This window comes from Ranitomeya variabilis, chromosome 5, assembly GCF_051348905.1.
Source record: "Ranitomeya variabilis isolate aRanVar5 chromosome 5, aRanVar5.hap1, whole genome shotgun sequence".
In the NCBI taxonomy this organism is placed as follows: domain Eukaryota; kingdom Metazoa; phylum Chordata; class Amphibia; order Anura; family Dendrobatidae; genus Ranitomeya; species Ranitomeya variabilis.
Genome location: NC_135236.1, coordinates 85,132,650 through 85,146,785, shown reverse-complemented (window position 1 = coordinate 85,146,785; position 14,136 = coordinate 85,132,650). Strand labels below are relative to the sequence as shown.

Genomic DNA, 14,136 nt, shown 5'->3' with positions numbered 1-14,136 from the left:
TCTTGTATATCCCCTCATATCTCATCCATCTGTATGTGTATGACATAAAATGCCAATAATATTAAATTAGATATTAAAATGAATGAGAATTTTAATATGGGGGGGTTCGACCGCTGAACAAGGCACTGTTATCCCTATTAGTATGGAACGGCAGTGCACATGCTCGCCTACAACTCCATTCATTCCATATGGGGCTACCGAGCACTGCCTTTTGGCTTTTCCCGGCAGCCTCCTAGAAAATGAATCGAGCGTCCGACCGGCCACTTCACTTTGTAACAGGGATACAAGTTCTCAATTTTGACAGGTCCCAGAGGCTTGGACCCTCCATAATAAGCAATGGATCCAATAACTGCGACCCTCATTGATCCCAAAGGTCCTAAGTCCTGTGTGAATGAGGTTGTAGTGCCCATATGTGACAAGCACTCGCTAACTCTTCATTCACACAGAGAACATGGGCCCCCAGTTCTTGTGATCAGTGCCAGCCCCATTGGCTGGACCAATACTAATCATAAATGTATGATCTATCCTACATACCTGGTGGGATAAACCCTTTGTTTTCCATACAATGTGATGGATGATTTCTGACGCATTTCCAGCTTGTAAACCAGCTCTGGCACATGCAGAATACCCATGTACATACAGAATCATTTTGGCTTCTATAATTCTCTCAACCAGCATTTATACTGCAGATTATTATCATTCTCTTTGTGTCTACACGTCCTAATTCACGAAATATATTAAATTCCTGCACAGAGAGAAAAACTACTCTTCAGCTTCTGTTGATGATGCTCCTCAGCACCTTCCAATGTTATATGTCTCCTCCCCATCTGCTAAAGACCCAACCCACGAGGAGCGCTGTCCAGGTAGGCTCCTAGAGAGGCTTGTGGGATTAGTGTATTATCTGTATATTTGTCTTCTACAATAAATTCACCCCATACATGAGGTCTAGGAGATGGTCCCCTACAATGAATGCAACTTATCGTCACTCTCTGCACACATTTCTGTCCTAGCCCTTATTGTACAGTTATTTAGGGGGTCTGGTCTTAGCTTTGAACTTATTTAAGAAGTCTGTAGTTACTACTTTGCTTTGGGATCTATAGGTTCGTATGTAGGGGATATGGGGTTTGTATTTTATAAAGTGTTTGTCTGGGGTCTTTTTTTTGCATCTTTTATTTAATCTGTGTACTCATTAGTGGTCTTTATAGATTATGGGTGTTCTTCATTTTGAGGCTGGTTTGCAGTCTCTAGTAAGGATGAGCGGACCCATTAAAGTTAGGGTTCAGCCGAACTTTAGTCCAAAGTTCAGTTTTGGTCCCATTACTTGACCCCTGAAACCCATATAAGTCAATGGGGACCCGAACTTTGGTGCTACAAAATGGTCATAGTAAGGGCTACATAGCTGCAAAATGGGGGGTAAGAGCAGGGCAATTGCCCTGCAAACAAATGTGGATAGGGAAATGACTTAAAATAACATAAAATTAAAAAAAATAAATCATATCACTCTTGAACCAGGAGGTCGAAGTCCAAGTGGCCTGATATTAATAGGCTGGGAAGGTCCATGGATATTGGCCCCTTCCTAGCCTAATAAGACCAGCCCCCAGCCACTCTAGAAATGGTGCTCCACTAGATGCGCCAATATTTGGCATGGCTGTGATGGCTCCGGAAGTGTCCACTGCCTAAAAGCTTATTGACTGGCTGTGATGCAGCCTTTCAACAAACTTTATTTGGCACCGAACCAGAACAGTAAAACAAACTTAGTAGAAAGTCTGTTCGGAGTTCGGTACTGAACATTAGGGGTCCCATATAGACCCCGAACTTTACAGTTCCGGTTTGCTCACATCCCTGGTCTCGAATTATTTTGAGGCCTGATTTGGGGTGCCCTGTCATTTTGAGGTCTGGGGTCACTATTCTAAGATTTTTATTTATTTGGTGTATTTTTTTTTTTTGGTCTGGGATATTTCTTTACTGTAGGGTATAGTTTGGGGACATTCCTTTTTTTTGGGGGGGTTGGATCCTATTTTCTCCAAATTTGATTTCACTTTGGAATAGAAACCTATGAACGCATTGTATCATAGTCATAGGCTATGTAAATGCATGAGCATATAGTACAAATTGCTGTACACACTTATCACACTAAATATTCCTTTTGCAATAGTTTGATTTGGACTTGATTAATAAAAAATTAACTTTTATGGGATGGAGAGCAAAGAGCAATCAGATAATCAGTGACTGGCTCGCTCTGCACCTTCAGGGTAACTGGATTGTTTGATGTTCCACCCAAGATATGACTATTTATTCTACTTTATTATTTTATACACTGAATGCCTGGTAAACATCTGAAAATGTACAACGCCGTGTGGTGGACAAATAATCGACACAAAGGCAATACAGTCATGACTCTCACGCCTTTCTGAGATTTCTACTGCAATAACCCTTAAAGAGTAAATCGTAGTATACTGCTACCCTCTGCGGTTACATATGACGGTCTAATCAGCGGCCATATGGCGGCACAGAGGGACCATCCTATAGATCAGCTCTGCACGGAGAGATTATGTTGTTGTGTCTCATTGACGAGTATAAAAATAGGAAATTTACATGAAGAATTATTAATAATTGCGACATAAATGAAGTTCGGAATGGAAAAACTTTAGTTAAATTTCTGAACTTCTAAAAATCACCTTCCAGGAAAATCCACTCTGACCGCGCTGACTTTCACACCGTATGAGTGGTTTGAGGAGTGGAAGAATAATAAGGTGCAAAAACGTGGACAAGACTATGAGGGGGTAAAGAACGCAATTGCTGAGTCCATGTTGGAAACCGTCATACAGCTTTTCCCTCAGATTAAAGACAAGGTGAGTGGAACAACAGCAGAAGAAGAGCAACAGGACCGGGGACAGGGTACTGAGAAAGAAGGAAAATGGTGGGTCCTAGAAGGAACACGATGGATCCAAGGAGAATGAGCCGGGTGGGTGAAGCGAGTTACCTGCTGTATTTTAGTCTCCTTCTTATAGATATAGGCCCTGATTCATTAAACTGTTCAGGCCAAAAAACTGGCATAAAGCACATTAAGTCAACAAATTTTTGTGCAAGGTGAAAAAGCACAAACACTTTGCAAGTTACGGCATTTTCATGCAAGTTTCAAGCAGCTCTGACAAAATGGGCAGAACTTGGGAGGAGGAGAGGCTGCCTCCGCCTGTCAAATTTTTCAAAAGTGGCAGCGTTTCTTACGCCAGATATGTTATTCCAGTCTTTGACCGTGGGGCACACACCACTGATAAAATGCGCTGAATTTATTTAAGGGGTTTTCCGGGCTTAGGGTAGAGTCACTCTATGTGAATCTGCACTGTGAGGGCTAGGATGTGATTTGCATACATGTGGTCACTTGCCTACTAGATGTGTGCATCCTTGATTGTTGCAAGTGTATTGATCGAGGCCGGACAAGTCTAGTCGGAATGTGGCTGGAACTTAAGTATGCAAATCTCATACTTCTATGACTTATAAGACTGCCTGCTCTTGGCGCCAGAGAATCCTCTGTTTACAGTGCAAGTCCGCAGTCAAATAATGTCTGCTTGTACCCTAAGGCCGGACAACCCCTTTAACTGGTGTGGGGCCTCTTAATGAATTTTGTGCATCTTATTCCTGCAGGCCCCTCATTAAGGCCGGTTTTCACATTTGCGGTTGTGTCCGCAGCGTTTGTGCCGCAATTTTCCGCATGCGTTGTGTTTTCCTATCTTTAACATTAGGGACGCATGTGTCTGCGATTGGTTGCGTTTTGTCGCGTTTGACGACGCATGCGTCGTCTGCGGCTTGGCGCGGTAAACGCTACATGTAGTAATTTTAGAGGCATCAATTTGCCACCTAGAAACGTATGCGATTGTTAGCGCTAGGAATGCGGCCAAAAAATGCATTACAGTCTATGGGAACGCATGCGTACACTTGTCTTTGCGTACGCATGCGTTTGATGCGCTTGCGTACTTCGGACTACGCATGTCCAGGAACTAATTTAGACATGCCCATTAAAGACACACCCTCCTGGAAATATCAAATGCATGCGCATAAAAAGTGCAAACATATGTAAAAACGCTGCCTTTTTTTTACCATCATGTGTAAGCTGATGCGGATAAAAAACGCTGCGTTATCAGACGTTTGCATGCGTCTGCGGTTGCGGACAATACGCTGCGGACTTAACCGCAAATGTGAAACTAGCCTAAGACTGGTGTATGATTGGTTCTGTTCATGTGTCCCACTGCGGAGAACCCCAGTAATCCTCTGTGATTGGTTAGGGAGGCTGGTAGTGTGTAATCCCCTGCGGCACCACCACTCGAGAAACTAAACCTTGCACAAAGCCCCTAAAACTGTGCAATATAGGACATGACAGGTTCTCCAGAGCAGGGGGGCTTTTTTGTAGTTTATCCTGCTAATAGTCCCTTTACCCAGAAGCTCCTTGTAAAATCTCTAAAAGGCAATTTCCAAATATCCAAATATTATTTTTCCTCTATAACAGACGTCTGCTTACATTCTGATTTTTATCCTGACGTTCTTACTTTCTTCTTGGCCACATGCCAGGCAGCTAGTAAGGCAGAAAGGCTTTTGTTTAGCATCGCATTTATCTCAATTGGGGCTAGATTTCTACCTCCAGCGCCCACCTCATATAGTTTTAGGGACCCCCGTCATTATCAGAAAGCTTTTTACCTAGAGTTGAGGTGACCTTTTCACCCCATCTGATAATTCCTTGATGCCCTCATACAATTTTCTTCCTTCTGTAGATTGACTGCTATACGAGCGGATCCCCTCTCACAAATCAACATTACCTCGGATCCCCGCGAGGAGAGTTTTATGGAGCAGACCACGATATGGTCAGGATGAGCCCTGAGACCGCGATCGCCATCAGACCCCAAACTCCCATCAAGGGCCTTTACTTGACAGGTGAGATGTGGTGTAATGGTAACTACTGTATGATTAGAAACGCACATTAAGGGGACGTCCAGGAGTAAAAAAGAAAATAGAAAATCCTGTGCATTACTCATGTCCATTTACACAGGATTTTTTTCCCACAGCGTTTGGATCAGATTTGACAATTTCAATCCCTTTGTTGCTACTTTTAATACCTAGAATATTTGGTATATGTGAACATACACATAAGCCCTAGTCATTTCCTACTTTTAAAGCCGGCTATACACATTAGATGGCTGTTGGACATGCGGTGCTTGGGTCGATCGATTGCCCAACAACCATCTTCCTGTCTCTACACAGAAGCGCTCACTTGGTGTTCTAGGAGAGAGCCGCTGACAGACATCTCTGTAGGTGCCGTCTTTCTGGGAAAACAAAGGGATCGGCAGTCCAAAATCAGAAATGCTCAGTCTATTCAGTCAGATGGCTGTATGAATCGGACCGAGATCAGAACGCAGAGCACAAACTGGCCGTCAGTCTCCAAACCCTAGTGTAACAGCTGCATAGAAATACATGAGGAGTCAGTGTACTAGGTTCCTATCTCTGTCCAATTAATATGGTTGTCTGGGAGAGCCCTTAGTCAGAGGGTTATAAACCAACAATATTGTGGTAGATCAGCTCACTCGGCTGCACACGAAAGTAGTCACGGGAACACTGCGGCTTTAAAGATGCACCTCTCTGCCCATGTTACTAATCACATGACTGTGACATCACACAGGTCCTGTCAGTACACGGCGGTGCTGGCTCTGCAGGTGGAGATAAGGTGTACACCCTCCCACCCACTCTATGGATGTCCACATAAAAAAAAACCAGCCCATTATGCAACTTAGCTTAAACCTCACAGCACGTAGTGTGCTGGAGGTAAATACTCTGGGTTTTACATCACTGATGCCATTAAGCGTAGCGACACATATCTCCCCTCCAGTACTTTAACAGTGATATATATATATATATATAATGGGGGCATTTATTGACACCTTACAGTACTCCTGAAAACGTAGTAGGACACAAGTCTCAGCAGGTGGCCCAGCTTCTCGGCTTCAAAGAGGGAATTCACATCCCCACCAACTAGTACAGGAAGACAGAGGTGGATCCAAACCATGCAGTTTAACTGTTTTTTTCAGACCGCTTAGATTTCATAAGGCGAATATGGACTTACCGTAGGTCTTGGCCACACACCAGTTACACTTTTGAGAACTGTTCAACGGACTGAACACCTTCCAGGGTTTCGATCCGTTTTAGTACCACAGGGTGGGGAGATACGTAGAATGGCTAGTAGGAGCCTGATAGCAAAGCTGTTTTTGGACTCAATGCGTAGCAGGGGCCCGGCCAGATCCAATGGCATCAAAACTGCCTCCCTAGGACCGTCCATTAAAGAGTTTTGACCAATCTTAAGTTTTGGAGTTTTTAGCTGCTAGAGGCAAGGGGAGGGGGTTTAGGTTCAGCCCAGAGCGCAGCGAACCAAAGAGGATAAAGGCTAGTGTAAGGCCATGTGGTCTCTCTCTCTGTTATGCTTAATAAATGAAACTACTAATAAAGGTTATTGTGTGACCTTTAAGAAGATTACTATAACTATATAGTGGATAAAGAGGTATATTACCAAAGCACCTTTATAATGAAAGACTCGTCCAGACAGTAAATATCTCCATAAAAAATGGGACGCTCATATCCCCTGCCTGTCTGCTGACAGCTATACAAAGCATTACTCTAATACAACGCCCATGCCCTAAATCCAGGGGCATTGGTGTAAGCATATTTCTCAAACATGCTGCACAGAAATCAGGTCCGGAAAGTTGACAGAGTTGACAAAATAATCTATAATCACTTATCTGAGTTGTTAGTCCGGACACCCAATAAGCCTGGGCGGTCAGATGGAAATACAATGACCGGTAATTAAGTGCTGACCATGGGGGGAAAAAGAAGACAAAGTCCCACGCGTATCAACGCTATCTGATGAAGACGCTTTGATATCAAAAAAAAAATCCAGAAAATCACACTGTATAAATTTATTTGCAGTGAGAAATAAGTATTTGATCCCCTTCCAACCATTCTGGCTCCTACAGACCAGTTAGACGCTCCTAATCAACTCATTGCCTGTATGAAAGACAGCTGTCTTACATAGTCACCTTTATAAAAGACTCCTGTCCACAGACTCAATTAATCAGTCAGACGCTAACCTCTACAACATGGGCAAGACCAAAGCGCTTTCTAAGGATGTCAGGGACAAGATCATAGACCTACACAAAGCTGGAATGGGCTACAAAACCATAAGTAAGACTCTGGGTGAGAAGGAGACAACGGTTGGTGCCATAGTAAGAAAATGGAAGAAATACAAAATGACTGTCAATCGACATCGATCTGGGGCACCATGCAAAATCTCACCTCGTGGGGTATCCTTGTTCATGAGGAAGGTGAGAGGTCAGCCTAAAACTACATGGAGGGAACTTGTTAAAGGGAACCTGTCACCTCAAATTGGTGGGATATGTAAATGCCTTTTTTCCGGTCCGATGGGCGGCGTTTCGTCTTCTTTCCCCCCCCCCATCCGTCCCTGTTGTCGAGAATTAGAGTACTTGTCCTCCATAGTTTGCGCGTGCACAATGCAATCTTCGCTCGCGCACGCGCAGTATGCTTTGCCCATCTGCGGGCAAAGCCAAAAAGCATTACTGCGCATGCGCCCGCGCACTATGTCCCAGAACACAGTGAAATACTTCCGGGACATAGTGCGTGGGCGCATGCGCAGTAATGCTTCTTGGCTTTGCCCTCAGTTAGGCAAAGCATACTACTGCGCGTGTGACGATTGCATTGCGCACGTGCAAAGTATGGAGGGCAAGTACTCTAATTCACTTACATATTGCGGACAACAGGGACGGATGGGGTGGAGAAATGAAGACGAAACACCACCCATAGGACAGGAAAAAAGGCATTTACATATCCCGCCAATTTGAGGTGACAGGTTCCCTTTAATGATCTCAAGGCAGCTGGGCCCACAGTCACCAAGAAAACCATTGGTAACACATTACGCTGTAAAGGTTTGAAATCCTGCAGAGCCCGCAAGGTCCCCCTGCTCAAGAAGGCACATGTGCAGGCCCGTCTGAAGTTTGCCAATGAACACCTGGATGATTCTGTGAGTGATTGGGAGAAAGTGCTGTAGTCAGATGAGACAAAAATTGGGCTTTTTGGCATTAACTCAGCTCGCCGTGTTTGGAGGAAGAGAAATGCTGACAATGACCCAAAGAACACGGTCCCCACTGACAAGCATGGAGGTGGAAACATTATGTTTTGGGGGTGTTTCTCTGCTAAGGACACAGGACTACTTCACCGCATCAATGGGAGAATGGATAGAGACATGTACCGTAAAGTCCTGAGTGACAACCTCCTTCTCTCCGCCATGACATTAAAAATGGGTCGTGGCTGAGTCTTCCAGCAAGACAATGACCCAAAACATACAGCCAAGGCAACAAAGGAGTGGCTCAAAAATTAAGGTCATGGAGTGGCCTAGCCAGTCTCCAGACCTTAATCCCATAGAAAACTTATGGAGAGAGTTGAAGCTCCGAGTTGCCAAGCGACAGCCTCAAAATCTAAATGATTTAGAGATGATCTGCAAAGAGGAGTGGACCAAAAATCCTCCTGACATGTGCGCAAACCTCATCATCAACTACAAAAAGCGTCTGACTGCTATGCTTGCCAACATGTTTGCCAGAGGGATCAAATACTTATTCCTCACTGCAAAATGCAAATACATTTATATAATTTATACAATGTGATTTTCTGCATTTTATTTTTGATATTCTCTCACTCCATGTTAAATTTAACCTACCCTTAAAATTATAGACTGTTCATGTCTTTGTCACTGAGCAAACTTACAAAATCAGCAAAGGATCAAATACTTATTTGCTTCACTGTACATCTAACAAGGAACTGGTAGCAGTCCTACCGGGCTAGAAGCGCTCTGTTTCACTGGTGCTAGGAAAAGGGGCCTCTCAGCCTGTCAGGGTTGTGAGCGAGTGTGGTGCCACATCAGTGATTGAGTGGGCACATTTTCTCACTCCCCATGCCTCTCTGGGCCCGTGTAGACCAGGGTGTCTGTGTAAAGCTATATAAATATACATTATAATTAGAGACAAGCAAAAAAGTTAGTTTGTTAGTTTTTTTCTGTATGGAAATATAATCATGTTCTCCAAATGTCTGGTAGAAATGCCATGTAAAATACAGTAAATCGCAGCACAATATGCACTTGTAAGTTGCTGATAGAGTGAGGGGCAGCAGAAGGCGTCATTTCCTAAAACCACAAAAAACATCTAAGAAACTAATAAGTCTCATATTAGAAATTATTGCCAAGACAAAAAAGTGATCTACGGTATATTCTATTTTTTAACTATATGATGGCTTAGAACGAGCTCATGATCCCTTATTCTATTAAATAAAGTATCTTTCTTTTCCACCTTCTTAGGTCAAGATCTCCTCTTATGTGGATTTGCCGGGGCTTTAAATGCAGCGTTACTGTGCGCCTCTGAAATCTTAGGACGTAACCTCTTTATTGACCTTAGGAGACTGCAACGACAAATCCTCCAAAACAAGGCCAAAAAGGCTGAGTAATCGTCAGGCCCCTGAACACCCCAAATCTGCTGGGAAAATAAGAAGCTTTAAAAATAGACCTTGAAGACGAAATTGAACCAGTTGACAACAGAATGTAGGCTTGTCCACTGTCATAGTCTGGGACTTGTGGTGCCTGTGCTGTGGTCGACCCGGATCATTACCTGTACTGTGCTGCCCTGATCCTGGGGACTTACTGAAAATCCAAAAGGATGGCATAACCTACAATATGTAGACAGGTGCTACGTAAGAGTACCATTCACAAATTATTGTAATTCCTAGTTTTTGGCTCCACAGTCGGACAATATTGATTGAATTCCGCAGCATTAAGCAGGTTAATGACAAGAACCAGCGCACTTTAGGAAAAATACACTTCACATGACGCTTTTGGCGATCAGCCCCCTATTAGATGACAGTACAGGACACGTTTAGTTCTACGAGAGTACACAGACACTTGCTCGCTCTCCCGAAATATTATTTAGTACATCCTCCGCATAAATAACCTGCATACATTTTTTTTTTTTTTTAAGAGTAATCTTTTTTCCATAAATTAGAAATAAGAATATTCTTATCATTCTCCTGTCTTCTATACTAATCATTCACTTAATTCACTGCTACTATTTGTCCGAAGGAAAAAGTGATGAGACAGATTATCAGCTCGATGAGAGATCAGGTTACAGCTATTTACAGCTATTAGCCAGCTTGATTACATGTGGGGATTCCCTAGCAGCGAGGCAACCCCCACATGTACTTATGCTGGCTAACAGATGTAAATCATTCAGCTGCGGCAAGAAAAACTAAATCTCCGAGCACTAAAAAATACTCGAAGGACCCCCGAGCGTGCTCGGGAAATCTCAAGTAACAAGTATACTCGCTCATCACTAAAATTTATAGCAGTTAAACTCCTACCTTCAGGAGCAGAACTTAAGGGCTCTGTGATTTTCCTACCTGTGATGTCCATGGGGCCATTCACATGCCCATGATTTTCGGTCAGCGGGATATCGCAGAGACCTGTCGGATCAAAATCAGCAATGTCTATGGGCCTGTGAAAAAAAAAATCAACCACACTCTGATGACATCTGAGTGCGATACGATTTTGACACTGTCAGAACGGAGAAGGCGGAGAAACTTTTTTTTTTATTATTATTATTATTATTATTGCTCCACATGCGAGAAATTTTGCTGACACCATGACCACTCTCTGATCAAACTCTGATTAATCAGTCCATTGGATGTGTGAATAAACCTTACGGGAAAACTGACAATTAGCTAGTCGAGCAGGCAGAGGGGCAACCAATGAAACATCCAGATAGCAGTCATTTATGGCCCTAAATATTTTATTGCTCCAGGACACACAAACGACGGCTTATTCTGAAAGTTCGCCTGAAACTGCAGTTACACTTTAAAACTCTGTACTGTTTTAGTCCTCCTGGAAATATAAGAAAGGTGACACTTTAATTTTTTTTTTTTTTTTTGGCGGAGGGTGATGTACTTGCAGTATCACGCTCCAAACAGTGTGAACAGTGTCAGATTGACAAAGGGATCGCGATGTTCTGTTGTCAAATTATTCATACGATTCCAGGAGGAATAACAAGGAATGACACAAATAGATTATTAAAAAAGATGCTCAAGAATATTTTTGTTTTTTTTATGAGGAATGCAAATATATAAAAAACAAACAGACAAAAAAACAACAACTTTTCGGTATAGGAGACATCACACATATTTTAAGACTTGTGTCTGACCTGTGTCCGTTATCCCTTGGCTTAAATCACTGTCTAACTCTGCCTTAGTGCTAGGTAATTTTATTTTCAGAATTTTAATTATTGTTTTGACACAAATTTTATATTTGTGTTGTTTTGTTTTTTTTCTCTCTCCCCTAGAAGTCAATAGAAAGGTCTGGACACTTATTAGTGTTGGTTTCCAATGACTTCTATGTATCCCGACAATGAAAACCATAGACTAGCATAAGGCACGTAAAGATTGCTGTAGAAAATGATGTACATGGAATAAAATCTGCTTCTGAACTTATCATGCTCACATATCTAAAACTTATGGATATTTTTTTGACTCTAAAATACTGTAGAACCACTCTAATCTGGTCAGGCAGGGCGTCCATTATGGGCGGAGGTGTTACTTGAAGCTCCTGATGGACAATCTGATGCATCCCAGCTATCATGTGTCATTCACATGGGGCAAGGACCATTTTGGGACTCTAGTGCCTGATTATTATTATTTCTTTATTTGTTTTTTTGTTGTGTTTTTTTCTGACAGTTGAAATGTGAGATTTGACTTGTGATTTTTTTTTGGTAATATGAACTCAATACAATGCTCTAGTTGTAATAAATGAGGTCTATTTGTGGACCTTAGAAACTGTCATGGAAAGGAACACTGTAAATGATCCCCAACTGGGAAAATTCCTGTTTTTGTGATACAAAAATGTTTTTCTATAAATAAAAAATATTTGTAGACATTTTTACCTTGAGGTTTTTTTGTTGTATATGTATATATGGTTCAGGGTTTTTGTCCCCCTTATCTGTGGCTTTGCACTAGTTTTCACATGAGAAGTTCAGAGACCAATTCACCTCCCAGACTGAAGGGGCGCTGTGACAAAGAGGTTCTACATGAGATGTTCATCTCTTACACCTATCTCATGGTTGTATGTAGAAAGGTTGTTGGACTTACCGGTAAGTAACATCCCCAGGACATTGAAATCCCTCTGTAATATTGTTATATAATCAATTTTGTTTTAGGAACATCAAATTTCTATAAAAAGAAAAGAAAAATCCAATATTTTCCTATGGCAGAGACAACGAAGACTTCCTACCATATCACAAAGCACTAAGAGTCCAAATCATTATTGTATTTGTGCAAGTTTTTTTTTAGTGTTTTTTTAATTATACTTTTTACTTTGCCTTTTTTTAAAGTCTTCTTTTTTTATGGTTTTGCCTGTTTATTACTTTCGTTTTTTGTTTGTTTGTTTGCCTTGATAGGCAAGGTTTGGGGCTTCCAGATTGGAACTTTTTTTTTTTTTTTTACAAATGTGCAATAATCCATCCCCCCCACACATACAGACACCTTTTCCCTTCTTGCAGTATTTTAGCAGAACAATTGATTTTATGTGCTAAAAGGTTAAAGACAAAAATAAAGAGAATTTCTATTTTGTACAGAATTCATGAACACACATGCACGGGTTAGAAGAATAGCACGAGACTTTAAAAGAAAAGTGACATGAAAAAAATGCCAATGACTCTAAGCTACATTAACATGATGAGTTTTTGGTGATTTTTTTTTTTTTTTTTTTTTTTACGCTGCGCATTTTTTAATATAAATGTAAGTAGCCTATTACAATTAATGGGTGCAGAAAATCCACAACGTCAAGAGCTCATCGTGGGGACAGCCTTAGACTTCCCACCATACCACAAAGACCACCACACACAATGACACTGTGCTTCAGTTGTGCCTTGTGCTCCCCACTGACGTCAACTTCTAAAATACTGAAAGAGAAAAGATCCACTAGGTTCCCTTAGACCAGTAAAGTGGCAGATCCGGACATCACTGACTTTAATGCGAACGCTCAGAAAAGTCTATATAACAAGTAATAACGCCGATTGTCATTTGCGGTCGAGCTCCCTTGATATTTTTTCCTTGCACGCCATTTCTTTTACTGGAATAACCATAAAAAGCTGCTGCTTGTTACGGCGCCCCCTGGTATTCTTTTAATTTAAATGCTGCCTGAGCGCTGTGGACTAGCGATCCTCAATGATGAGGTAATTTTTTGCTTGTACCTACAATATGTGACACTTTGGGCATCAGTTTTAACACTAAAAATGCTGAAACAGATCATTTTGGCTGGGTCCTTGATGACCAGCAAAGCGTGCGCCGCCTCAGGCCGCCACAGATTGTAGTGTGATGCAAATGCTCATTTAATTCACAATTTCCTGTTAAATCAAGGGCCTGATTCATTATTGAATTTTCATATTTTTTTGTCTATTTTTCTTTTTTTTACAACTGGCACACTGCCAAACCCAGACTTGCCAGATAGAGAAGAGTGATCCATGTGTAATGCCCCAGAGTTGTATTACTAGTTAAACTCTATAAACTGTAGGTTATGTATTGTATATGAAGTTATTATATTAATGTCAGTATGAGGCAGCACTTATTACACTAGTTGCTAGAGAAACAGTTAGGGTATGTGCCGACGATCCGGAACCGTCAGCGCTTTGGACGCAGCGTATTTTTGCTGCGTCCAAAGTTTGGTGGGTGTAGTCTTACAGACAGAAAAATATAGTTTACATGAACTTAGTCTGGACAGTCAGATCAGAAGAAATAATATTATCCGAATTGGGTGAGAGTCCAGAATGGGAGTCTAGAGAAGGTCCGTGAGCTACAGGAACAGCTACAAGCCAAACTTGTGAGGGAATGTCTCCCTTGTTCCATCCAGGCCGTGTTGGAGCAATTAGGAGAAAGCGCGAGGGAATGCAAATGTACGCTACTGGGGGAGTGATGCCCAGATTCAGCAGAGCACATAGGTCTACTGTGGTTGCAAGTGTGCCCAGAAGTAAGGGAGAACATTCAGCCAGTAGTGGTTAC

The 14,136-nt window shown here is 42.0% G+C and overlaps 1 protein-coding gene across 1 annotated transcript in view; it reads left to right on the top strand.

Moving 5' to 3' along the window:
* RETSAT (retinol saturase) overlaps positions 1-12,021 on the top strand; it is a 33,629-nt gene extending 21,608 nt beyond the window's left edge. Inside the window, exons 8-11 of the mRNA XM_077262810.1 lie at positions 754-863; positions 2,686-2,852; positions 4,767-4,926; positions 9,401-12,021. Of these exons, the coding sequence (XP_077118925.1) occupies positions 754-863; positions 2,686-2,852; positions 4,767-4,926; positions 9,401-9,546 (583 nt within the window). The 3' untranslated portion in view covers positions 9,547-12,021. The remainder of the gene's footprint in view (positions 1-753; positions 864-2,685; positions 2,853-4,766; positions 4,927-9,400) is intronic.
* The last annotated feature ends 2,115 nt before the right edge of the window (positions 12,022-14,136 follow it).